General features: G+C 40.9%; 1 protein-coding gene across 3 annotated transcripts in view; it reads right to left on the bottom strand.

Annotated features, from left to right (window-relative positions):
* Nucleotides 1–19,928: 19,928 nt before the first annotated feature.
* The window catches only part of XPR1 (xenotropic and polytropic retrovirus receptor 1), a 220,340-nt gene continuing 212,772 nt past the window's right edge, over nt 19,929–27,496 (bottom strand). For all 3 annotated transcript variants that reach the window (XM_058701262.1, XM_058701264.1, XM_058701263.1), the window contains one exon: nt 19,929–25,842. In XM_058701262.1, the coding sequence (XP_058557245.1) occupies nt 25,782–25,842 (61 nt within the window). In that variant the 3' untranslated portion in view covers nt 19,929–25,781. The remainder of the gene's footprint in view (nt 25,843–27,496) is intronic.

Consider the following 27,496-nt stretch of genomic DNA (forward strand, 5'->3'; position numbering starts at 1 on the left):
GCAGCCAAGGGCTTTACCTGCAGCTGTGACCCAAACCAATGGGACTTTCTTTCTCTTTCCACCCAGAGGGAGGTAACAGAATCTCACCTGTTACCAAACATTTCTACACAAAGGACGGGAAACAGCAAAAGAGTTAGGACCCAGGAGATTCCAGAAATCTCTACAAAGGCAAAGTGCTCATCCATCTTTGCTTCAGATGACAAGCTTCTCACTCAAAATGGTTTGCTCTCCTGTTTGTACCTTGCTCACTACCATCACCATCCAGATGACAGGCACGGGCACGATGAGGACCACACAATGGGGCGGGCGGGGGGGGGGGGGGCGGGAAGGATGGTTTCCAGAGGAGGCCTGGCTCTGGAGTGAGCAGGACTTACCCTGCAGCAGGTGGGGGCATCCAGGCACAACCCCCCAGGCCTGAGAGCAGCTGTTTGGGGAACTGTGCTAGATTGGCTTTGGGCTACTTTAGGAACCCAAGGGATTATCTAGGGCAAACCCTTTGTGTTACAGAACACACGCAAGCTCAAACAGCTCTCTCCTGTCAGGTGTCCAAAGCCTGGGACCAAAGCTCTTGCATCCCCTCTCTCTCCATTATTCCCAGAGCAATCAGTTCCTCCAACAGGGCACTTTGTGCTGTTGATTAATCCTGATCACTTCATAATAACGGTTATGTGCCGTCTATGGAGGGTGTACAGAGCATCCTTTCTACAGATTAGGAAACTGAGTGAGGTGATCTCGCCAGAATCACAGAGCTAGTGAGCGGTAGGCTCTCTAGAGTCCGAGACCCTCCCCTCAACCACACTGCTCGGCGCTGTCGCCAGCCTTCTGCTTGTGCACATTCAGCATGGAAGGATTTAAAGAATCAAAAACTTGTGAAGTGCTGTAAGAGCAAAGTTACGCTGCCGCACAGTCTGGCCCTCCCTGTCTGGATACCTTCTGCCATCCTTATTCCTGAGATCCGGGGTAAAGTCCCGTAAACCTTGCAAACCTCTCTTCCATGTGCGGTGTCAAGGCTAACAACAGTACTGTTACGGTTATTGGGGAATTTCTATGAGCTAAGGTACTCAATATAGGATCCTTTAGGTCTTTACAACAATCACAACGCCAGTATAGTACATCTCCACTTTAGGGATAAGGAAATTGGGGTACAGACAGGTTACACGACTTGCCTGAGGACCCACAGCTAATATAGTCAGAATCTGAATCCAGTCCTGTATGGCTCCACGATCTTCTGCCTTGCTTCCTTCTTCCAGAGGCTCTCAGAGCTCAGACTCTTAAGGGTAACTTTAGGACTCCTGCTCCCCACCCCCAGAAGTTAATGATCTGTAAGGCAAGTTTCTGAAAGTTCCAGCAAAAGCTTAATGTTTAAAGGAAACCTGCTCCCCCCACCTTTTGAGATGCAAATAATCACCTTCAGTTGACTCATTACGTTTGTTACTTTACACTTAATGTAGGGGGAATGGGTGTCACATCTCTATAGAGGTTTTAAAAGCCATCTAAAAATACCAACAGGCAAATCCTCAGAAGCTATTAAATTATCACGGCATTCACATGTCTGAGAGCGCTTCTCATTCATCTGGATTCTGTCTGGTTCAGCAAGTATCTGTTGAGTTTCTACTACGTGCCAGGCACTGAAAAGACACAATGTAATACCATAAGCCCTGTCCTTGAGGAATTTCTGGTCAAGTTGGGGCAGGGGAAGGGAAACAAAACTTCCATATGAGTGCTCCCCAGGCAGGGTAGCACAGGGTGGAGGTATAGGTCTGCTCCTAGGAACAGCAAGTCTGAGGTGTGTGTTGGGTGGGAGGGGTATCGCAGAGAGTGGGTCTTGGAGTTAGCCAGACAGAGGGGGAGGGGTGGGAGAGCCATTTCTGTCAGAGAGATTAGCATAACCACAGGCATCCAGGTGTGAAACTGCCTGGTTTCACTGTTCTAAAGTGCAAAAGTTACACTGGAAAAGGCAAGGGCAGGGCTGAAGCGGCAAAGCAGGGGTGACTCCTCTGGGGTCCAGTTGAGGAGCTTGGGTGCTGTTCTGTGTCGTGGGAACCCCTAGGAGGTGGGCTACCTTGAGCACAGCACGTTTCTGGACTGGAGAACTAATTTACGTCCTGTGTATCAGAATCCATCATTACCATTTTCTGGAGAGAAGTCTAGGAGGAGGGACACAATCACACTAGGAGGTACGAAGCCATCACATAGCCTTCTTCCTAGGGCTCATACAACTAGGGAACCGCTTTGAACAACTAAGGAAACCCACCATCCCAAGAAGCCTCCTTCCCCTTAGCCTGGGTGAAAACATGGCCTCAGTCCTCCTCCTCACCTTCCCCCAACACGTTCTGAACACGCAGCTTGAATAAGGAGCCGTATAGAATGTGGAAATTGGGTTTCATGTAGGATGAAGGGATGGGTGAGAGATGGTCCTATAAGGTGACACCGTTAGGGGTGAGTGGAGTGGGAATGGGGTGGGAGGGACACCTCTCCCGTCCCTCTACTGTACTACCTGAAGGAGCTTGTCCAACTGGAAACCCCAATTCTGTGCCTGCCCCTGTCTCAGTCATGAGACACCTGGTCTCAACACACAGGCAACCGGACCCTGGCAGAAGCTTCTGGGGATGCTGTTCATAGCCCCAGGGACTTTTCTTTCCAGCAGAGGCCCAGGAGAGCACTGAGAGTTGTCTCCCTTGTGCCTGCCTCTCCCCTGCTTAGAACTCCCCCACCACTTCCTTGGGCCTGTGCGGACTCTTCTGAGACACGGCGAAGGGTTGATTCCGAGGTCTGACTCGTGGAGGTTCTGATTCTGTAGGCTGGAGTAAGGCCCAGGGGTCTGTCTCCTAATAGGCTTCCTGAGTGCTTTTCAGGCTCAGTCAGTTTGGAGAAGCACGGGCCCTGTGTGCAAACTCAAACCCCTTCGTATGGCCCTGTGGGCATCCGGTGTGAGCTCACGGCCCGACAGCCCATCCTGCACGCCTGCCACACGGAACTACTTCCAGCACCCCCCCGCCCCCCCACGGGCATGCTGGGTCATGTCTTCTTGCCTTTGCCCAGGCTTTCCTCCAGCCTGAACCACCTGCTTCCCTCCACATACGTGCCAACTTGACTGTCTCCTCCTGGAACTCCCACACAGCTCACATGGCACCTTCTCAGGAAAGCCTTCCCCAGTGCCCGCCACAGTCCTCCTAACCTGGGTTACAGCACCCTGGGCCTGCTGCTTCCAGACCATTTGTCACACTGGCACTTCACAGAGCACTTCCTGATCGGGATCTGTGTCCCTGGCCCCTGAAACGTGCCTGCCACATAAAAGGTATTGACTAAATGCCAGGCAGTTAAAAGAAGGAAAAAAAAATCCTTGTCAGGTAAGGATGCCTGACAGGAGAAGAGGGGCGCTGCTTGTTCAAAGGATCAAGGTCACCTTCCAAAGGATTTGGTTCATTCTCTTGACTTGGCCCGTCCTGCCCCAGGGTCTGTGAGAAAGTAGGTCACTGGCAGGGCCAGGACCAGCACCCAGACTTCCTGGCCAACTCTGATTTTCACCTGATGTCCAGGCCTACTTGCCTCTGCCCTTCCTCCCTCTTTTCCAAACAGCCGTTTGTCACCGGCAGTGGTATGGGACTCCAATTCTGAGTGAGCCTGGAAATTTGGAGATAAAATAGCTCCCAGAAGAAGAAATGGATGGGGGAGGAGAGAGAGCAGATCATGAGAGGGAAGCACAAACAGGGTGGGAGAGGATCCCAGAAATACATACGGTCAGGCAACGTGACATCTGGGCCCTCCAGAGAGCAACTACCTTGTCATGCCTCTCTGCACAGTCCAATACACACACACACACACACACACACACACACACACACAGGTGCGGGAACACATACATGCCATGCTCTCCTATGCCACACCTGCCTGAATGGACCAAGTCCCAGGGAGAACAGAAGCGTGGTTCTTACCTGGCCTCAGTTAGTCTGAACCACTCCCCCCCACAGGGAGCCCACTGGGGCAGGACAGGGACCTTCCCTGAAGATAAAGACTTTGGACATCACTGCCTTTGATGCCCACTCACCCCACATCTGCCCTGACTCTGCTAGGCATCTGTTCTTATGCCCAAGTCCAAACAGCAGCTTTTCATTTCATAATCCTAATCACAGGGAAATGACTAGGATTAGGAAAATATTTTAATACTCTCCCTCCTACTCTACCATGGCCTGCTCTGTGGTGGGGGCATCAATATGAGGAGAGGGCACCTGGCTTTAACTTATCTGTCAATAATCACTATCATCTTGGCTGAGTCAATTTTCTCATCTACAAATGAAAGCAGATTCAGGGAGAAAGATATTGGAGGATGAACTCAGGCCTGAAGTCATGTTTGTGACAGTTTTTCATCTTGAGAAAAGACAGAAAAGTGCTCAGAAATCTATTAATAATTTGCTTAAGACATATGAGAGATGATGAAGGAATATATTAGTATAATCTGAAAAAGTAATAGCCCATTTAGAAATAACTTTTATGCCAAAAGACATTTACAAGAAAGTTAATGGCAACATTGTTCACAGTACAAAACATCTGAAGACCATCCAAATGTTTATCAATAGTAGAAAAGATAATTTTAGCATATTTGTAAAATGGAATATGAGATATCAATAAAAATGAACACATGATAGCTACATAGAACGTGGCTGATTCTTACAGGTTGTTGAGCAACAAGTCAAAAAAGAAACAGATGGCATTAAGCAGAAAATTCTTTAGAGACACATACCCTACATAGGCGGTCAAACTAGTGGAAAACAAGAGAATTATTAAAACAGATAATAATATAATGGCCTCAGTGTGGGAAAAAAATGTCAGATGACAATTGGAGAGAAGGGTATGAAGGGTTTCAAAGGCAGAGGTAATGCTTTTTTGAGTTGGGTGGTGAATATATGGATGTTTACAATGTACATTATATATATATATATATATATGCATATATATATATATATACACATGTATACACACACACCATATAATATATATAATGTATGTAATATGTAGCATATATATAATGTGCATACAACACATGCCATAATTTAAAATATATATAATGTACATACAACATAATTTTTTACAAATATAGAATCTATATATGAAAAAAAACCCTCTTTACCATCTATGTGAAAGAAGACCTGGGTAAATGGGGAAATATTTACTCCATGTTCCTGATACTTATTGTATATTATGAAGATGAAAATTTTCCTTGTATCTAAAGAGTTAAATATAATTTCAGCCAAGAGTCCATATATAGGCAAGAATATTTAAGAGAAAAAAATGTATACAAGAAAGAGAAGGAAAGAAAAAAAAGAAATGAGAGGAAGCTTACTCTACAAAATACAAAATTATACTGTAAGTTTATAATAATTAATATAGAGATGGACTGATGCCAAAATAAACAGAGCAATGTAACAGAATGAATATAGTATATATATATATATATATATATATATAGTATAGTATATATATATATATAGTATATATATATATATATGTAGTATGTATGTCGTATATGTACATGGTATACACACAGTATATTTACGCACATAGTATAAAAACAGATCCTAAACTTTCTTCATCTAATAAAGGGCATGTACAAAAAATATATAACCAGGATGATACTCAGTAGCAAAATGTTGAACACTTCTCCTGAGTTTGGGAACAAGGAAAGGACATCTAGTACCAGCACTCCTCTTCAGTGTTGTAATGGAATCCCTATCTGGTGCAATACAGCTAGAAAAAGAAAAGAAAGCATGAATAATGAGACAAAATTACTTGCCAATTGCATGATTACAAAACAATCCAAAAGAAACTCTCAACATTTAGAAGTAAATTCAGCAAGGCTTCTGGCTACAGAATCAATATATAAAAATCTATTGTATTTCTATGCACTTAGCAACAGGTAGAAAGTGAGATTCATAAAAAATACCATGAGCAAAAGCATCAATCATCAAATGCCTAGGAATAAAATCTGACAAAGATCATTGGGAAGACTTTACATTGAAAACTACAAAACGTTACCGGGAGAAATTAAAGAAATGTGAATAAGTGGAGGAATATGCCACGTTCATTGATCAGAAAGCTTACTGTCGTTAAGATGTCAGTTCCTCCAGGATTGATCTAAGTATTCGTTTTATAGTTCAGTAGGGCTGTGGTAATGAAGTGCCCCAAACTGGGTGGCTTACACAACAAAAATGTATTGTCTCACAGTTCTGGAAGCCCGAAGTCCAAAATCAAGGTCTCAGCAGGGCCATGATCCATCTGAAGGCTCTAGGTTCAGGCTTCTCTTCTAGCTTCTGGTAGTTGGCTTGTGGCAATACAACTTGAGTCTTCACGTGGTATTCTCACTGTATGAGGGTCTGTGTCTGAATCTCCTGTTCGTATAAGGACATAGTCATATTGTATTAGGGACTCATCCTACTCTGGTATGACCTCATCTTAACTAATTACATCTAGCAACGGTCCTATTTCCAAACAAGGGCACATTCTGAGGTATTGAGAGTTAAGACTTCCACGTATAAATTTTAGGGGACACAGCTCAACTCATAACAGTACTCAATGCATTCTGATCTGTATTACAACAGATTTTCTTTTTGGTATCAATTGACAAGCTGATTCTAAAGTTTATATGGACATGTAAAGGATATAAAATTGTTAAGACAATTCTTAAAAAGAACAGTGCTGGAGGACTTATGCTAGTAGATCTCAAGACTTACAATAAAATGACTCCAATTCAGACAATGTGGTATTGGTAAAAGTATAGACAAATAGAACAGAGTGTCCAGAAACAGACTCACACAGGCGCAGTCTCCTGATGTACAACCAAGGCTCTACAGCAGTGCATTGCAAGAGAGGATAATCTTTTCAATTATCAATGCGAGGTCAATTGTACATCCATATCAGAAAGGAAATAAACCTTGACCCCTTGACCCCTACCTCATACCATTCACAAAAAGTAATTTGAGATTGATTATAGAACAAAATACGGAAGCCAAAACAATCAAGCTTCTAGGAGAAAACAGGACAATATCTTTATGGTGTGGGTCAGGAAAATCTTCCCTCGGGGGCACAAATAGTACTAATTTTCAGACAGAAGTGATAAATTGGACTTTGTCAAAATTAAGAATCTCTGTCAAAAATCATCTTTAAGATACTGAAAAGGCAAACCACAGACTTGGAGAAGATGTTTGCAATATCTATATATGGCCACTATATACCTGAACTTCTTAAAATCAAGGAAAGACAGAAACCAATTTTTAAAATGGACCAAAGACTTGAACAGGCATTTCACAAGGAGGATATTCAATAATCAACAAACATGTGAATAGGTGCTCAAAATTATTAGTCATTAGACGAGTGTCAATTAAATCACAATGTGATACCACTACATTAAAGAGCAGAGGAAAGGGACCCTTGGGTGGCTCAGTCAGTTAAGCTTCAGAGTCTTGATTTCGGCTCAGGTCATGATCTCACAGTTTGTGAATTCTAGCCCCACATTGGGCTCTGCACTGACAGTGAGGAGCCGGCTTGGGATTCTCTCTCTCCCCCTCTCTTTCTGCCCCTTCCCTGCTCACGCACTCTCTCGGTCAAAATAAATAAATAAACTTAAAAAAAGTAAAACAAAATAAAGAAAAGAAAAATGAGCAAAGTACATAAACAGTTTATAGAAGAGGGACTATAAACAGTTAATAACCATAAAATGGTATGTTTAAAATCATTAGAAAACAGAGAAATGAAAACAAACTATCCCAAAGTTATCATTTTAACACTTTAAAATAGCAAAACATGTTTCAATGTTAATACTGAACATTGGGGAGAATACAGTTAGATGAGCTTTCTCATATACTGCTTGTGGGGATACAGCACTTTTAAAGACAATGTGGCATTATGAAACAGGGGTCTGAAGTATGCTAACAGCTCTGGACAAAGCAATGTTTTTCTTTCTTTCTTTTTTTTTTTTTTTTAAGGTTTATTTATTTCTTTTGAGAGAGAGAGACAGAGACAGCAGGAGCAGGGGAGGGGCAGAGAGAGAGGGAGAGAGAGAGAATCTTTGCTGTGCTGTCAGCAAAGAGTCGGACAGGCGTTTGATTTCCTGAACCATGAGATCATGACCTGAGCCAAAATCAAAAGCTGAATGCTTAACCGACTGGGTCACCCAGGTGCCCCTGTCTTTCTTAAGATCTGTGTTAAGGAACTAAAAAATGAGGACAAAGATTTGATAAAAGGAAGTTCATTTGGCATTATTTATAGAGCAAAATATTAGAACAACCCAAATGTCCAACTAAAATGGAAATTATGATATCTTCAAAAGATAGAGCATTATGTAGCCATTAGAAGTAAGCCCTATTTTGAAATGTGTGTAATAGGAATATGCTCATGCAAAAAATAAGTAAAAATTTTTTAAAAAGGAACATGCTCATGTAATAATAGCGTTAAGCAAAGAAGCAGGATATGAAACAATCTACAGTTTGATTTTAAGTATATAAAACATGTATGTGAAATCTACATTTGTACGTCTCTATCTGTATACAAAATAAGACAGAAAATACATCAAAATATTCATCTCTGAGTTTGGGGGCCTGGGTAATTTATACTTTTTGATATTTTCAGGCTTTTTACATAGGCAGAAAAGGAGTCATTATAATGTTATAAAAAGCATTTAGAGGAATAACTTTCCTCCCTGAGAGTATCAATCAACATTCTCTCTGCCATTTAATTTTAGAGGACCACTTATCACTGTCTTCCTTCTGTAAGCCATCAAATAAAGGAAGTGGCTCTTCTTGTTTTAAGTTTACTGGGTCAGTAAGCATCTTCCCTGATTGGTGGTATTGTCCCTTGCAGGGAACAGGATGAGTTTCCCGGGCATCAGGGAGATAGAACTGGGTAAACAGTACTCCACAGTGGGGTAGAGATAAGGAGTCAGCGAAATATACCTCACCCCTCTGAGTCAGATCCCTATTCCTAGGTGGAGGTTAGATATTATAGTCAATAATTATTTTATTCAGTAACTTTATTAAAATATATAATAATATATATATATTACATATTATATATATATTATATTATATATTATATATTATATATTATATATTATATATTATATATTATATATATATTTAGTTTACATCCAAGTTAGTTAGCATATAGTGCAATCATGATTTCAGGAGTAGATTCCAGTGATTCATCCCCTACATACAATACCCAGTGCTCATCCCAACAAGTGCCCTCCTTAATGCCCCTTGCCCATTTAGCCCATCCCCCCCCCAACAGCCCCTCCAGCAACCCTCTGTTTATTCTCTGTATTTAAGTCTTTTTTGTTTTGTCCCCCTCCTGTTTGTATATTATTTTTGCTTCCCTTCCCTTATGTTCATCTGTTTTGTATCTTAAATTCCTCATATGAGTGAAGTCATATGATGTTTGTCTTTCTCTGACTGAATTATTTCACTTAGCATGATACCCTCCAGTTCCATCCACGTAATTGCAAATGGCAAGATTTCATTCAGCAACTCTCTTTCTTATTGTCCATCTCGCCTTCAAGAATGTAAGCTTTATGAGGGCAAAGACTCTGTATTTATCATTGTATGTCTCCTATGACAAAGAGAAATCAGGTCCCATAAGCTTGGGTAGTAATATAGGCTATCTCATTTTCCTGGCAGGTCATTAGGCCCAAAGGCATTTCAGAGGTTCAGGGAAGTTTTGAACTAACAACAAAACAAAACAAAAACAGACTAAATAAGTTTGCCTTTGTTTCACCCTGCCTTCCTCAAAAGTAATTGACCATAGAAGCTGTTTCCCTCAAAATAACAATCGACATCCTGGGATGTCCACTTTGGGACCACCTGACCAGATGGCCTCTTAGGTTTCTTCTCACCAGGATCGGCCAGGCCTCTCCACCCCGGGGGTTGGGGGGAGCAGGCAGCTGCTGTACAGCACTTTCCAAGATCCCACAGAAAGGTCCACACTGCAAGCAGAGAAGCCTCCCTCAGGGCCAAGGAGCAGCCCCTCCCAGCTCTATTTTATTTTATTTTATTTTATTTTATTTTATTTTATTTTATTTTAGAAAACCTAGTACTATGAGTTAGAGACCAAAAAGGGGAGACTTTAAAAAAAAAAAAACAACAACCCAATTTATACTCTGATTCTTTGTCAATTTGATTATGTCAATGCACCTTAAAACTAACAGCCTCAGTTTGCCCATCTGTGAAAAGGGAGAGCTAGGGAGACTTGATTGGCACCCATACAGCATTAGCCCTCAGAAGTTCCCAACCTGGGGTCCTCAGACACCTAATGGGGAGAAAAGCATAAGCTATTTCTAATATTTAAAGAGGTCTAATGGAAATTATACATTTACCATGAGAAGTGTCTTTGCTTTTGACTGGTATTGTATCAAGTCAGTATGGCAGCATTGGTTGTCAGGGGGAAAAGGATTATTATGCAATAAATATGGTAGGTTTGTTGGACAGATTTTTTTTTTTTTTTAACAAACTTAGTATCTGTAAAAGTAATAAAGAGATCAGCTGGTAATGAAAAGGTAAGGTGCTCCTGACTCAAGAGGTTGGGGCCCCAAACCAATTTAAAAGTGCTATGGTAGGGAGCAAAGGGGTGGGTGGGACAGCGGGGACGTTAGGGTGTCCTCAAGGAGCTCCTGGGAGAGGTCTCGGCTTGTGTGTGGAGGTGTGTGTTTAAGGTATGGAACGGCTGTGACACAGTGGCCCTTTTCACTTGATCTTAGCCAAAAGGCCGAGAAGCGATACAGTGGCCCTTTTCAGAGCATCCTGGGAAAGGGTGTCAGTGGGCCAAGACAGGGTGTCAAGTACCATCTGTAGTGAGCTAAGGGAAGCAGAGCTCTGAGTCAAGTAGGCTCGGAGATCAGGCCCAAGTGGATTCTGTGCAACTTCTTAGAAAGCCTCTGGCAGGGCCAGTGTCTGGGGGTTTTCAAGCCCTTGAAAGCTCTGATTTTATATGTGCGAAGTCCTGCTCCCATTGAGCCCCGCATCACCTCTTCATAAGCAGCCATGTCTACAGACGTAGTCTGTACAGTTCATTGCTGTTTACTTTTCCCTTCAAGATGCTGTTCACTTAAGGGGCATCTGGGTGGCTCAGTCGGTTAAGCATTGATTTCGGCTCAGGTCATGATCTCACTACTGTTCGTGGGTTTGAGTCTCATGTCCAGCTCTGTGCTGATGGCTCAGAGCCTGGAGCCTGCTTCGGATTCTGTATCTCCCTCTCTCTCCGCCCCTCCCTTGCTTATACTCTGTGTTTCTCTCAAAAATAAATAAACATAAAAAAAAAAAAAGATGCTGTTCACTCAGAATCACCCCTCTGGATTCCTATTCTCCCTTCTCTCCCTTGGGTCCCTCCCCCGACATTTCTCCCCCAACATCCAGCTCCATTTCGGCACCAGCCTTGGGAGCTGGGCCCACGAGTTTTCTTTCTTCCCCAGGAAAGCAGTGGTGAAAATCATGTTTGGTAGATCCCTACACATCACCAAAAAGATGGTTAGCTTTTTCTCACTCTTTGATATGGAGCATCTAAGACAAAAAGTCTTTCCCTTGCTAATATTGATATTGAGATGATATCTCTTACTAAGTGTTGGGCCATTTCTGTGAAGATTTAGAGGAAACAAGGCCAGCTGAAGGGGATTCCATTTGCCCCAGGACCTCAACCAGGCTGCAGGCTTTAGCTAACTGGCTAAAGCTGAAAAGGATTTTTCTCTAGGGTTTTTGAGACTAGAGCATTTTGTTGTGTGGCTTGTAAAAAGTTGTGTCACATGGCTTGATAAATAAATGTATAATTTGGGGTGGAGGGGTTAGCCATTAATTAAACTATAGGGGAAAACGTGAAAGATGCTGACATGGACCAAAAAGATTATTGGGGGGACCATCTAGCGCCTCCTTCCAGATTATCTAAGTTACTTTAGAATTCTATAAGTTGTAGAAAATTGGATAGTAGTACAAATGATTTTTATCCATAGAAGTGCCAGTTGCGTTTAGAGAAATTACCCCATGAATACTGACCAGCCAAATATTGCTGATTTTGCATTTATTTATAAGTTTTTCCTCAACGTTCCAGATGTCTATATGTTTGCCCGTGTTTTGGATTCTCTTTTAAGTAGGTTGTAACATTTTACTGGTTCTCTCATTAATTAATGACCTAAATAAAATTTCTGACATGTGTCCATTTTATAGCTATAGGAGAGGCATGATTACACTCTCTTTTAAAAACTATCTTTTGACACATCCACAGAGAAAGGGCCATGTGAGGACACAGTGAGAAGATAGTCATCAGCAAGTCAAGGAGAGAGGCCTCTGGAGTAACCAAATCTGCTGATACCTTGATCTTGGACTCTAGAACAATAAAAAATAAATTTCTGTGGTTTAAGCTACACAGTGTGTAATATTTTGTTGGGGTAGCCTTACCAGACTAAGATTATATACCCAATTTGTTTATTCATTTACCTATAGATGGATATTTTCTTGTTTTCAGTTTTTGGCAATTATGAATAAAGCTATTAGCATTCATACACAAAAAGTTATCTTTTGATGAATTTGTCCAACTTATTTATTCAATTAATCTTTCCTAATGTAAGCTAGGCATTATGGCTGGACACCAAAGACAGAAAAATATCATTCTAGCCCTTGAGAACAGTCTAGCATGAAGGGGGGTGGGGGTGTTGAAGTGGTGGGAAGACTGAAAAGTTACCAGATTTATTTTTTTATTTAAAAAATTTTTTTTAACGTTTATTCATTTTTGAGAGACAGAGAGAGACAGAGCATGAGTGAGGAAGGGGCAGAGAGAGAGAGGAAAACACAGAATCTGGAGCAGGCTCCAGGCTCTGAGCGGCCAGCACAGAGCCCGACGCGGGGCTCAAACTCACGAACTGCAAAATCATGACCGGAGCCAAAGTTGGACGCTCAACAGACTGAGCCACCCGGGCGCCCCAAAGTTATCGGATTTAGTAAAGATAAGGAGTGTTCTATCGCTCAGCCATAAAAAAGGATGAGATCTTGCCATTTGCAACAACATGGATGGACCTAGAGGGTAAAATGCTAAGTGCAAAAGTCAGACAGAGAAAGAAAAATACCATACGATTTTACTTCTATGTGGAATCTAGAAAACAAAGCAAATGAATGAACCCAAAAAAAGCAGAAACAGACCCATAAATACAGAGAGCACACTGATAGTTGCCAGAGAAAAGGGGGTAGGGAGATGGGCAAAATGGGTGAAGGAGAGTGGGAGGTATAGGCTTCCAGTCACGGCATTAATAAGTCATGGCGATGAAAGGTACAGCATAAGGAATCCAGTCAATGACAATGGCGTCGTGTGGTGCCAGATGGTAGCTACACTTGTGATGAGGATAGCATAATGTAGAGAGGTGTCCAGTCACTATGTTAATGCACTTGAAACTCATGTAACATTGTATGTTGACTGTACTTCAATTAAAAAAAGTAAAAAAAAAAAAAAAAAAAAGGAAGCGTTCTAATGGGGAATAATAATGGGGGCACGTTAATCTTCTTGAAGGAGTAAGTGAGAAGTAGTGCTCGCTGGCACTGCCTGGGCAGGTAAAGAGCAGGAGGGGAGAGTTCTCTGGAGAATCAGCCTCACGCACAGAGACAGAGACACATGCCTTCCTAGAGGTTCCATTTTGAGAACAGACAGAGATGAGGGTGGCCTAACAGATGGAGGTAAGTTTCCAACGGGCCTCGTGTCCTACAATGCATAGAACTGATCGTAGGTAACGTTTAAAATTACGGGAGAGTACAATTTTTGACTTCTCATATCTCCTGGCATACCTAGAGGAACAAATACCCTGGTTTGATAAGTCACTGATGATTTTGAGTCACTGATGAAATGACACGGTTGGATGAGTGTTTAAAAAAAACAAACCAAACGACGTTCCAGAGGGTAGAGGCAAGATGGATTAGAAGCAAAGGACTAGCACTTCAGGGTGGGTTTCCAAAAGAAGGCAGTGAGAGGGGGTTGGGGCTGGATGGTGTTTGTTAGAGATCTGCAGCTGTGAAATGAAGGGGGAGAAGGAGGATGGGGACAGGGAGAAGTTGAACTGCAGTGCAGGGCTGACAAAACCTTGGCCAACCCAGCATGGAACTCTGGAGCGAATGCGGTAGCTCAGAGTGTCGTGTGTGGGGACAAGATGGCTGTGCTTTTATGTGCCCGGTATAAAGTACACTCACTCCATGTGGATTTGTCTAGTCACTGAACGTGTGTGGGTTGCCCCAGGAAGGGCATGGTTTTGGGTGAGGCAGCTGTCTGCCGCTGAGGCAGACCTTGAAGGAGCTGTCAGCTCAGACACTGTTTCCCGTAGCCCCCAGACCTGTGCCCACATCTGCGAAACAGGTCCTTTCTTGGAGAGAGGTCTGGGCAGTGCATTTCTGTGTCCACCATAGTTCACTCTTTGTGCCATTCAGTTTGCTTTTCCATACATGTTCAGACAGCAGTTTTTTCAGGATTCTGGTGAGCTTTTCTTCCTGAGAAGAAACTCAGAAGAGAGAAATTAGTAGGATGAGCCAGCCCCAAATGGTGCAGTGGGATTCTGGGTCACAAGTGATGCTCATCCATTATGGATGCCTTTCATCATCAGTTACCAGTCCTCCTGGCTTCAGAAGCTAGTCTGATAGGACCCAGACCTCATCTCTAGGGGCGCGAGCCCCTTTGTAAGCTGAGGTTTCTATAGCTCTCTATTTACAGCCACCATTGGGCAAGAGAGTACCAGATGTGCCCAAGTCACATACGTTAAAAGATAATTTTATTTTTAGAAAAAAAAATCAGGACTCTCAGCCACAAAGATGAATGAATTATATGTGTATTATTATATGTGTGTATTCAAGAAAGTCAAAAGAGCACAGGCATACTTGGCATTAAGGAATGTTGGGATGAATTGCAAGTAGAGACCAATTTTTTTTTTTCCAACGGGGGAAGTCAATCAAAATCACTACCAGACGAGACAGCATTTACGTATAATTACCTACAATTTACAAAGAGTTGAAAAAGAGCTTGAAGACATGGAACATGACCAGAATCTGATAATCTGGAAAAGTATGCTATAAATGATGCATAGCGTCCACTGAAACAAAAACATCTTTTCTACACCTGGGTGCCAAACAGATTCTTCTCTGCCCACATCGTGTAATAGCAGCCCTTCCTCTTCCTGATGAGCAGGTCAGTTACACTATTGACAAGGTTACTCTTGCCTGCTAGTGCTTGGACATAGGAAGCTCACGATTCAGCGGGACTGCAAAGCCTGCAGAGCTCAGAGTTAGGGGGAAAGAAAGCAGAAAGTGGATTAATAAATAGGATGGTAAGTGCAGCTACTCCTTGGTACTCAGACCCTTGTGTCCTTTTTGTGGGCACAGTACCATATATAGGTTTTTGACTCAGTGCATATCCTGAATTCTGGAGGGTGACACACATACTCACAGAATGTTACCTCTGATATGGCACTTTAGCTAGGTCAGGCTGGCAGCTTCTAGGTGATGAATTGTATGCTACGATAAAGTGAATCCCATGGTCATGAGCTCTTTCACATAACTTCTATGCTGTTAAGTTGGTCTTCTAGTCTGAGGCGATATTATATGGAATCCCGTGCCAGTGGATTGAACATTCTGTAAGCCTTCACATGGTGGTGCTATTTGAGACTCTGTGGTCAGGAATCCATGACCTGAATATGTACATGTGCTGAGAACAAAGAACAGACTTCTGACCTTTCCAGGATGGAAAGGGCTCAATGCGGTCAACTTGTTGCCAAGTGACGGGTTTGTCTCTTGAGGAAGAGCAACCAATATGGCATCATACTGGGGACTTGGTGTTGCTCACTGCAGTAGGCGGGATATCTCCAGAGGCAGCAGTAGCCAAATTATCTTTGGTAAGTGAGAGTCTGTGCCATTGGCCCGTGGATAGCCTTCATCTCTGCTCCGACACTTTGTTCATATTTCCATTGTGCCAACACTGGAGTGGCCGATGAGAGAGGCTGGTTGAGGTCGGTGGGCTGAGTCATCTAATTGCTTGTCCTCTTCCTCATCAATGGCGGATGCTCTCTGGGGATATAATCATGTGATACAGAGTTGTTCCTACTTTAAGTCCACTTCTAAATTTTTTTTTTGAAGTTTATTCATTTTTGAGAAAGACAGAGAGAGCATGAGCAGGGAGGGGCAGAGAGAGACACACACACACACAGAATCTGAAGCAGGCTCCAGGCTCTGAACTGTCAGCACAGAACCTGATGCAGGGCTCAAACTCACAAACCGTGAGATCATGACCTGAGCCAAAGTGGAATGCTTAACCGACTGAGCCACCCAGGTGCCCCCCTCAAGCCCACTTCTACAAGTCCATCCACATACCCCTACCCCGGACCCCTTATCCCTAATTTTCCTGTTTTTCCTCATCAGTTAGCCAAGCCATTTGCCACTATATATTCTAACCTTGGGGCACTTCTCTTTTCTACACCAAGTGGATGACCAAGTGCAATATTCAAAGCTCTGAGCATTGGGAGGATTTTCTCTCATTCCTGTCTTTCAGTGCTACCCCTGTGTGAGCCTGTAGTACAGCTGCTATCCAATTTCAGCTTTCACACATGGACTTGACCCAGCCATGAAACAACTCGCGTTTTTCCCTCCTTTCAGTCAGTCTTACAGGATCCCTCATACTGTTATAGATGTGCCCTGAAAGAGGAACTCTTGGGCAATCATGGTAGATGACAGGGAGTCTGAATTACCTGCTAGCACAGCCTGCTTGTGTCCTCTCATCCTGCTCGTGCTCAATCCTGGAGGTACCACTTCCACTTTATGATGGATCATCCCTGGGTCAGTCTCACGGGGTCTTATAGGGTGCTGCATTTGATGGGCAGTTTTAGGGACAAAATTAGTGTTGACTTTTTCTACTACGGCCCCCTAGCACGTTTGGAGTTGTTTTCCAAAGGCATACAATTCTTCACTACAGATGGCATGGCCTTGCTGGGAGCCTTGGGAACTTGCATTGTGATTCTCTCATTGGAGCTTGTCACAAACTCCACATGATGTCTTTCCTCACTCTAATCCCATGAGGTCTGTCAGATCATATGGCCCAAGGAGCGGGATTACCTGCATGGTAGCATGGGCTGGTTGCAGAGGCCTTTTCTGCTCTGGGACTCAAAGTTGGCTGCCTTCTATGTCACAAGGTGCCGTGAATCAAAACGGTATCTCTAGGTATTGAATATGCTGACTCAAGAACTTGAAGAGGCTTACCAGGCATGTTTCCATCTTCATGCTGAGGTACAAGATGTAATAATTTGACTTTTGTTTTACACATGTCCTGGTTACTAGACCTGATTCTTGGACTCCTGAACATGTTACAGCTCCTGAATCATCTCAGGGTTTAGCTTCAACTCTCTGAAACACACATGTCTTATAAAGGTCTCCAGTGAGCTAGCCACCTCTTGCCCATCTGACCCTGTCAATATAATATTACTGATGTAATAGATAAATGTGACGTTCCGTGGGTGTCCAGATGGTACCAATATGTTTGAACTTAATATGGCCCTGGAGTAAAACTGTAATGTATATTACTTCCATGGAAATGGGAATTCTTTCTGATCTTTTGTTCTGATTGAAAGAGAAAAGAATACCGTCATCAAATCAATGGCTGTATACTATATACTTGAGGTGATATTGATCTGGTCTAATGCAGGCACTAGCCTGCAATTGGGGTTATTATATCTGAAATTGTGATAGTCTAGTGGCCCTTCCTATTCCATCTGGTTCTTTCAGAGACCAGACTGGTCAAAATAATAAGGATTGAGAGGAATTGATGAATAGAATATGGCAATAAATCTCTATTCTCCACTCCCCACAATATGACTTTACATTTTTATATGTCTGGGGTGGAAGGTTAATTTAAGACACTTCCACTTGGCCTTTCCCAGTATGATGTTATTTTGCCGACCAAGTATGCAAAGCGGGGGTTGGGCCAACTGCAAATAGGTCATTCCAGTTATATATTGGCAGACTGACCATGGATGCTGTGGATCTCTATAAACTGGACATTGGTCAGGACTACATTTATTATCTGGCCACTATCATCAGACCCACTGTAACATGGAGGCCATGATGATTCAGGTCTTGGGCCATCAATAACAACTCAGGCCCTATGCCCAACTGTCATCAAATGTCTATTTCCTTTTCCCTAATGCACAGTTACCAATCATTATTGTGTGTACTTGCCATGATATTGCAGCATTTTTCCTCCTATGGACCCAGCCACCTCTTCTGTCAGCAGTTGTGGGTCTGAAAACTGGCTCAGGTTCAGAAATCGGGCAAGGGATTGTGAACTTTTACTGGGGCAACTGCCCTCAGCTTTGTAGTTGTCCATTGTTTATTTCTTCTGCTAGTATAAGCTGAGTAGTACAAGCTGGGTGACTGCCCACCCATATTGCTTCTAGGGACACTGTTCTAGTAATCATTCTCTTAACTTTCTATGGTTCTGACCCTGTCGGCTGCCACTCTGACCTTGCCAGTGATGACAGTAATTGTGACTTCCTGGCTTTGGATGGTTTTGTGCTGCCATCTGGCTCTAATGTTTCAGAGTCTTATCATCCCCACTGCTATCAAACAACATTGCTCTGTGGTGGTACCTTCACATAAGAGTCAACTCTGAATTTTTAGTGATGCTAGTGCACCTCTGAACAGCATACCCCTTAGGACCTTTGTCCATGGCCTGTCCTCTTGGGCTTCCAGCCATAGTGTATCCAGAGCACCCCCTTTCCTGAGCTTTTAGCCCTACCCTGTCTGCCAAGGCAATTCTGGAATTTTAATTCTGCTCAATAACACGGGCCATCACTTTTTCCATGTTTCTAGGAGCCATGCTAGTAGCAAGTTGGCACCAACTCCTGGAATCTTTGCTAGGGAGTTAAATTCTGTATCTTGGGGAGCATTTCCAATTTAAAAACTCTTCTCTATTCAATCTTATATTCTGGCTCCTCTCTTCAAGCAGCCTCAGGATCTCCTCCAACTCCTATCAATATCTGTAGACTGTCTTATGGCTCCTTTAGTGTATAGTCCCTATCCTCCCTTAGCTGGCCCAGCATGTCTCCAGCTGAGTTATAAGAATCCTCAGGGGTGCATGTGCTGTCTTGCACAAGAGAAGCCTCTTTACTGTCTCCCATCATGGAGAGGGGATGGGGTGTGCTAGTAAGGATTATGGATTAATAGGTCTATAGACTCAGACTTTTCCTAGGGGGTTGTGGAATCAAAATCTTTGCAGGCGTGGGGGGAGGGATCCAACTAGATGTTGCATCTGATGTGCCCCATTTTCCCAGTGAGGACACTGACCTTGCATAACAGAGCTGCCTTGGTTGTGTAACTGTCTGAAATTCTGTTACTCTATTAAGTTCTGGCTTGGTCTTCATTTTCTCTTCTTTTCTCTTTGTCTTCCACTGTACGAAATGAACTTTGTATGCAACTAAAGAGGTCCTCTGTTTCCACATTTGGCTTTCAATTGTCTGGTACTTGCCCTCAGCTGTTTATTATCCTTCTGTAGGCATCAATGACACTTAGAAAACCCATCCAATCTCATTGCCCTACAGCTACTGTCTCCTCTCTACATGGATATGTAGTGGTAACAGGAGTCCAGCTCTCCAAAATACAACATATCATTTCACCTAATACTTGAGATTCTGTGTATATTAAAAAAAAGACCTGTTGCATCAATCCATTAGATGCCTAATATTATCTAAAGAAAAAAGGCCACTTAAGATTATTTTTTAATTTAGTAAGAGTTAAAAATTTTTTCACCCTTGAAGTCTGTTTGCCCTAAACCCTCCTACAAGTTAGTCCAAGTTAGAAGAATCATGTTCAGGAATCCAAGAAACCCAGAGAGAAAAACACAATCACACAAGCCATTCACCAATGACAAAGGAGTCAGCAAACTGTTGGAAAACAGAGCTTGTAATAATGAAAAAAGGACAGAGTTTGTAACCAATCACTTATTTTCTTTTAAAAACACAAAACCACATTAACTTTTTGCTTTATACAACCATCTAGAAACTATAAAACAGTACCACATTGTGCATTTAACCTACTTATCAAGAAGGGAACTCCACACGTCGTAAGAATTCTACCCATATAAGGAAAAAGGAGACAGCTAATAGCATAGTCACAGATACAACATGAGTCCAAGCAAGCATCAATTCTTTGACGTCACCTTTTCCATTTACCAGAGTGGAGAGAGTAAGAAAGAAAGCAAGGGCGAAAAAAGAGGGAAAGAAGCACCCACAGAGAACTAATCACATTCCAGTTACTTTTGACAACTATAGCTCAGGGTTTCATAGATAGTATCATTTGACCAACACAATGTGGTAGGGGGTGAAGGAAACATGACTAGAGGGAGAGGGTTTGAAAAGACAGATACATTTTACACCCTATTCCCCTCCTAAATAGTCTTGATACAAGCTTCTGTGCTAATCCAGAATATAGCAAGAAATTAATCTTAACAATGTGATAAAGCTTGAATTCCGCTTTTTTTTGCAAATGTGAGTGGCTCACAATTTTACTTTACAGTTCAAAAGAATAACAATGTCATGACCAATTACAGGATTCTTTCAGGATTCCTTACAATCTTTCTCCCTATTCCCACCATGCTGGTGTTGCCACAGGTCAATCAGGGACATTTGGGTAGGAACTTCAGGAAGTTTCGGTAGTGAGATGGAATCCTTGCTTTTTCTTAGAAGTCCACACCTTTCTGGTACTAAGTCTCCCCTCTGATTTGCGGTTGTACAGAGGAAAGGGCATAGAACTAAGGTAATATGGTGGAAGTTTAGTCAAGTAACTGGTTTGAAGGTATACAAGATGAGACTGTAATTAGCAGACACACTAAATCCAAGGCAAACAATTGGTTATTTGATTGTCCTCCTTAGGTTGATGGCACCATAAAAAACTGAAGGTGGCTTTGATATACTAATAAAATAAACCAAAGGTCTGCCACAAGGAAACATACTTTAGATGAAAATTAGTATAATGTTTCTCTTCACTTCAGGGGAAACTCTCATCTTGTCCCTCTCACTTCCTCTTCCACCATAAGTATGCAAGTATATTCTGGAAGATTCTTAAGGGGCAACTCAGCTATCATAGTTTTGCCAACTCATGTAAGAAAGGCCATTATGAACTGTACCAGTCAGCAGGCTCATCTCCAATCCCAGGCAAACCTCTCATCACTTAAATTAAGCTCTTCCCAATCTAATGAGATTAACTTTTTCATGTTTGGTGAGTAGATGTGGTTTAATGCCAGTTAAATTATTGGTTTGTAGCACTGACCATTACAAATGTCTTATGCTCTAATATAATCAATTCTATCCCACATTATCAGTGCTCTGACACTGTATATATAGATTGAAAACATAAGGCAGAAAGTTAGCTTTTAAGATTTACTACCAAGATGGACACCTGAAATGCAGAAATGTGTTAAGTAATTTATAAAATCTCATTTTAACTCTTACTCTCCTAATCATCATAATCAAGAAATAAAATTTAGATGCATCATAAAATGAACTAAGCTGGTAAATTTGATTCTTCTTCACCATTTTCTCAAGTTCTACCTTAATTTGTATTGTCTTAACCTAGTGACTACAGATCTTATATGTAATGATGCTGGCTTTTTTTATTAGGTTTGAGAAAACTGACGATTTTGTAGTTGAAAAGGCCATAGATTGAACATTTTTTTTTTTTTAATCCGAGAAGCAATCTTAATTTAAAAAATTTAAATATGCTATATAGCAAGAAGTACTTATTTTCCAAGACAGGCAACTTTCATGCAAATTAAGGAGAATCACAATCTGAAATCTGTTTATCAAAGCTTAATCACTTCAGAGAATAATAGGTTTTTGAATAAAATAATGCCATGGATATGGTTATTTTCTAAATTATTTTCCTTAGACTAATAAATTTTCAGTTATTGCTTAGAAAATTGCATTTGGGCATAAAGAACCATTTCTTGAATAATGCAAAATAATGAAAAATGATGGGAAAATAAAGGCAGGTCTCTACCAGCAACATAACCACTGAGAGGAGAAACAGCGAGGCATCACCAATGCCACTGAGCTCACACACTTTCCTAACTGTCCTGCTTCTTGCTGCCAGGATCCAACATCTTCCTGCTCCTCTCTGCTATCTCCACAATTATTTTATTTTTCTTCAACTAAATGTCTGTTAATCTGATGCTTGTACAACTCAGTGATGTCACTTTTTTTTACTCTTAACTTGTTTTACTTCACTTGTTAAGAAAGGATGAACTGTTTTCTCATTATCATGAATGTACTTTGACCAAACCATGGTGAAAGGATACCATATATCCACAACTTACTTCCGGTAAAATCTGTTAAAATCTTAAAACTCTCATGTTGAAAATTTGGGGGAGTTATGGATCCTAGGGACTAGGTCCTTCTTTAAGGGTCCATATAGGTTACTGATGAGGTGTCAGGCATTCTCTCACATCATTGCTGCTGAATCTGAAGTTAAGCAGCTTTCTTAAGAAAAATGAGATACTAGGAAAGTAAGTTGCTTATGGGTTTTCAACTTCTTTCCAAATTTAAAAATTACCATTATAACCCAATTAACAATGACTTAATTTTTGATCATTTTATTGTCTCTCTGTATGGCATGAAACCATCAACTATTCATTCCATTCTAATGGCATAGGTAGGCTTAAGTATAGGTGCATACTTATGAGTAGAAAATAAGCCATTTTTTCTGGGTCTTCCAATTTCTTTACACATGTCAACGAACTTTATTCTTTTATTTATACTTCCTTTTCATTCCTTTGGGGAGTATTTAAACTGATGACATAAATTGATTCTCAAATAAAAATAAAACTAGAATTTCCAAACCTAAAATCAGATAAAGTTTTACCTTTGGTTAGATTGCTGTTCCTTTAAAATGAGCCTGTGATATTAATTTCCTAAGAGTTCTAAGAGTTTCAGTGTACAGACGCCTCCAATAAAATATTAGGTAGGACACAGCATTGGCAACTGCTAGGGCATTTAAATTTAGAAGAGAAAAATGTACGTTGCCTTTTTTTTCAAAGAAAAAAATTTAAATGTATATTCTGTCTCCCAAACTCTTCCTCTTGATGAGGAATAGCCCTCTTTTCTCTTTACAGCTTTAGGAGGAAAATGAAGCTGTGTGTTTCAATACTTATTTGAGCATCTGTCATGGTAAGCTGAAAGTTACAGAAATCTTATCATTCTTGAATAGACTATGCTTATAGGACAAACATATCAGAAAAGAATTCTAACATTGTATTGTCTATGAAAAAATAATACTGATTAGGGCCTAGGATCGTAACAGTTGAAAAAAGACCAAATTGGCCATAGGATACACTGAAATAAAAACACTGGGGAGTTCAAATACCAAAAGTCAACTGCAAGACTTCATGTGTGTCATTATATAGTTTTACTAATAATAGAAAATGAAGTTGACAATTCAAATTGCTCTGGATACACATTAATTAGTACCACCAGTTTTATTTATACAAGAAATGACTGGTCCACTGGACTTATCTAACTCAGTAATAATTACTGTTATTTCTCGACAGACCAGTGATATTTCCCCCATAGTTTTAAAGTACAAAAACAAAATAGAAAAAAAAAAAATCCCAAGTATAAATAATGCAACCTTTAATCTATTATGGGTCACTAAATTGTTACCACTGATTATGATGATTCAATTTATTTAAACTAAAAAAAAAAAAAAAAAAAAAAAAGAGAGAGAGAGGTAATTAAACTATTCCGCTTCAGTTTTTGGGCCAACAAACATTGCTTGGCAAAACATAAAAAAACAACAAAAGCCAAAAATTTGTATGATTTTTCAGAAAAAAATCTCAATTTGGAAAGGGAAAAAATTTGGAAGTTTATCAGAATAAATCTGGAATAAACTCCTTTGGAAACGAACTATTTGTCAGTTAACAAATAGTGGATGGAATTTTGGCAGTAACAGTTGACTTGAATATAACCTACTGGATCACGACAGGTATGAGTGAAGACCTACAATACATGGCAGAAGGGCAGATGACAAAAGGGGCTTATTAATGGGTAACACCCACGTGTTTAAGACTAAGGAAGTGATAACAGCTCGTTTGTCTCTCGTCAAAACGACAGAAGTAATTTACTTTCACGAATCCACTGATGTTGATGCTGGAATCTTCAACTGGATCTAGCCGGATGGGAGGATTAAAACACACTTCACTTCTTCCTGGAATTTATATTAATTTTGATAGATAACAAAATGCTCAATTTAGTGCCAACCACATTTAGGAAAGTAAAATCCTTTAAGGTTGGGGCTTATTTGGATGATTTAGGAAAACAGGAAAGAAATTAGACAAGGAAGTAAAAATGGGCATTGTGCACAAACCATGAGAGCCTGAAATGTCTAAGAAATGTATTTTTTGTTTATGACCCAAGTTTAGACCCCCAAAATCTTAAAAGCAGGCTTTCTCTCACAGGAGGGCATGAAATACAATATTTATCCTTTAAAACTGCTGGGAGAAATGGCTGCCAAGGTCTGTTTTATTAATGTAATGTGAAAGAGGAAGGATTATTTGTTCTTTGCTCTCAAATATACGGTTTCCCCAAGACAGACTTTCAATTTGATCAAATTTTGGCTAAAGTAGTGAGTCCAGATGAAAAAATATCCAACAAAAGTGTAGGCAGTCTCTGAAATAGCTTTATCTTCTAACTCAGAGTTAGGAAAGGTTTCAATTACCCTAAATGCTGAAGCTTAGTAAGGCATAACTTCAGTTGTTATGGTTGGAGTATGGGCAAATATATTCCACATCTGTTCCTTAAACAAAAAAGTATCAGACCTCTTAAAAAATGTCAACCAGTTGTGTGGAAGTATATAGATGCTTTGTTAGGAGAGACATGCTCAGGATTCTAAAGCAGCAGCAACTTAAAAACTCAGTAATAAAACTTTGGCTTAAAATTAAAAAAAAAAAAAAAAAAGAAAGAAAAATCAAAGTCAAAGTGGTGCAAGTTATCTCGTGAAAGAGGTATTGCGGACTAAACCCTCAAATGCGGTCCAACATTAGTTTCCCCTGTCTTCTTTCACTGTTACCACCTTCATTGCACAGGAGTTATATCATTCTTTTATGGTTAAGTTTCATAAATAATGAGAAAACTATATGCAACAAATACATCATATTTCCCACCCACCCAGCAACCCTCCCCAAAATAAGAAAAGTTACATCAAATTAAAAAGTAGCTTCGTGAATGAAGGTACTGCTCTAAGTTGCACTTTCCCTGCAAGTGCAGCCAGTGCTTTTGCGCTGGGTATGAAGGAAAGGAAAAAATTCTCCACATAAACGGACAAAAAAGTTAAAAACCAATGTCCGGTTTCAACCAGTCAAAACCGGGCCAAGCGGAAGCCGAGGTATCTCGGTACCGTCCCATCAGAGGGTCCTTGCAATGCCTGTTCTTCATCCTGGTAGGTATCTGTGTCCTTGTGATTGTAAACGATCCATAAGATACTATGTTTTTGTTCCTTAAAATGTCCTCTGATTGGCAAAATGAAGTAAATATTTGTTTTAAAAATAGAAAATGAAAATTAAACCAGAAGAAAAGAAAAGAAACACAGTGAGCTTGTTTGGAGTCCATAGGATCCGATCTGGAAGAGCTCGGAAAATGTGTTATGTGTCTTCTCCTGTTTTCGGCTGGAAAGGTACTAGAGGTTGCGTTGGTCGAAGAAAGAGTTGTAGAGTAGGAAAACCAAAGATGTTAAACTAGACCAGAGGCTTCAAGTGTTAGCTTCATCATCTGTGTCTTCTATCAATACCTTAGTGTCACGAGCCTTGGATCTAGGGGGAAAAAAAGCACATAGTCCATTATTAAAATACAAACATGTCATGGTATTGGATACATTTCTAATCTTACCACCATTAAAAACACATTGTAGGGGCGCCTGGGTGGCTCACTAGGTTAAGTGTCTGACTTCAGTTCAGGTCACAATCTCACAGTTCATGAGTTCGAGCCCCACATTGGGCTCTATGCTGACAGCTCCGAGCCTGGAGCCTGCTTCAGATTCTGTGTCTCCTTTCTCTCTCTCTCCCCCGCCTGCTCTCTCTCTCTGCTCTTTCTCAAAAAATAAACAAACATTAAAAAAAATACACTGTGAAAGGGCATTATATACTGCACCAGATGGACTGCTCTTGGAGTTTCATATTCAGTTTCAGGTATTATTGGAAAAACATTAAGAAAATAGACTGCAACCAGAGGAAGGTAAAAAGAAAAAGGGCAGGTCATGTGCAACAGAGAGAGAAATTATCCAAAATGAGAAGATCTGAGTTGATCAGCCATAAAAAAATAATGAAATCTTACCATTTGCAACAACATGGATGGACCTAGAGGGTATGATGCTAAGTGAAATAAATCAGAGAAAGACAAATACCATATGATTTCACTCACATATGGAATTTAAGAAACAAAACAAGTGAACAATGTTAAAAAAAAAAAAAAGAACACAAACAAAAAAACCAGACTCTTACATATAGAGAACAAACTGCTGATTGCCAGAGAGGAGGTGGGTGGAAGGAGGGGTGAGATAGATAAAGGGGATTAAGAGTACACTTATTGGGGCGCCTGGGTGGCTCAGTCGGTTAAGCGTCCGACTTCAGCTCAGGTCACGATCTCACTGTCCGTGAGTTCGAGCCCCGCGTCGGGCTCTGGGCTGATGGCTCAGAGCCCAGAGCCTGTTTCCGATTCTGTGTCTCCCTCTCTCTCTGGCCCTCCCCCGTTCATGCTCTGTCTCTCTCTGTCTCAAAAATAAAATAAATGTTAAAAATTAAAAAAAAAAAAGAGTACACTTATTGTGATGAGTGCTGAGTAATGCATGGAAATGCTGAATCACTATATTGTACACCTGAAACTAATATAACACTGTATGTTTATACTTGAATAAAAATAAAAGGAAAAGACCTGAGTTTGAGTATTGACTCTGTATGATGTAACTTTTGGAGTGTTAATTTTCATCTCTGTAAAGCAGGAATAATAATACCTATTTATATAATAGTACTTTTACCTCATGGAGATAGTGTCAATATCAAGTGAGAAAATGGATGAAATAAACATCAGCAAAGTATTAAACAAATTATGATGAGGTTGATAGAAATACTGCCATTTGAGGTACACACGAAACAAGGTGAGTAAGCCAGCAAAAGAGAAGACCTAAGGAGAGGCATGACATTTGTCTCCAAAAAGTTGACTAAGTATAATGTAGAAGAGGGAGGAAGTTATGTTAGAAAGTTATGTTAGAACTAGCATCAACTGGTTGAAGTTACTGTGAAGCATATTTCAGCCCAACATAAACTATTAGCCATAATAACCATCCAATAATAAAATCAGGTGCCCCATCTATATAAACTTCATTATCATTGACAACTGTCAATCAGCATATGATGACCATCGCATCAGGAGGCATTAGAAGAGATTCTTCTACTAGATGAAAAGTGGGAT

The sequence above is a fragment of the Neofelis nebulosa genome, chromosome 15 (genome assembly GCF_028018385.1).
Source record: "Neofelis nebulosa isolate mNeoNeb1 chromosome 15, mNeoNeb1.pri, whole genome shotgun sequence".
In the NCBI taxonomy this organism is placed as follows: Eukaryota; Metazoa; Chordata; class Mammalia; order Carnivora; family Felidae; genus Neofelis; species Neofelis nebulosa.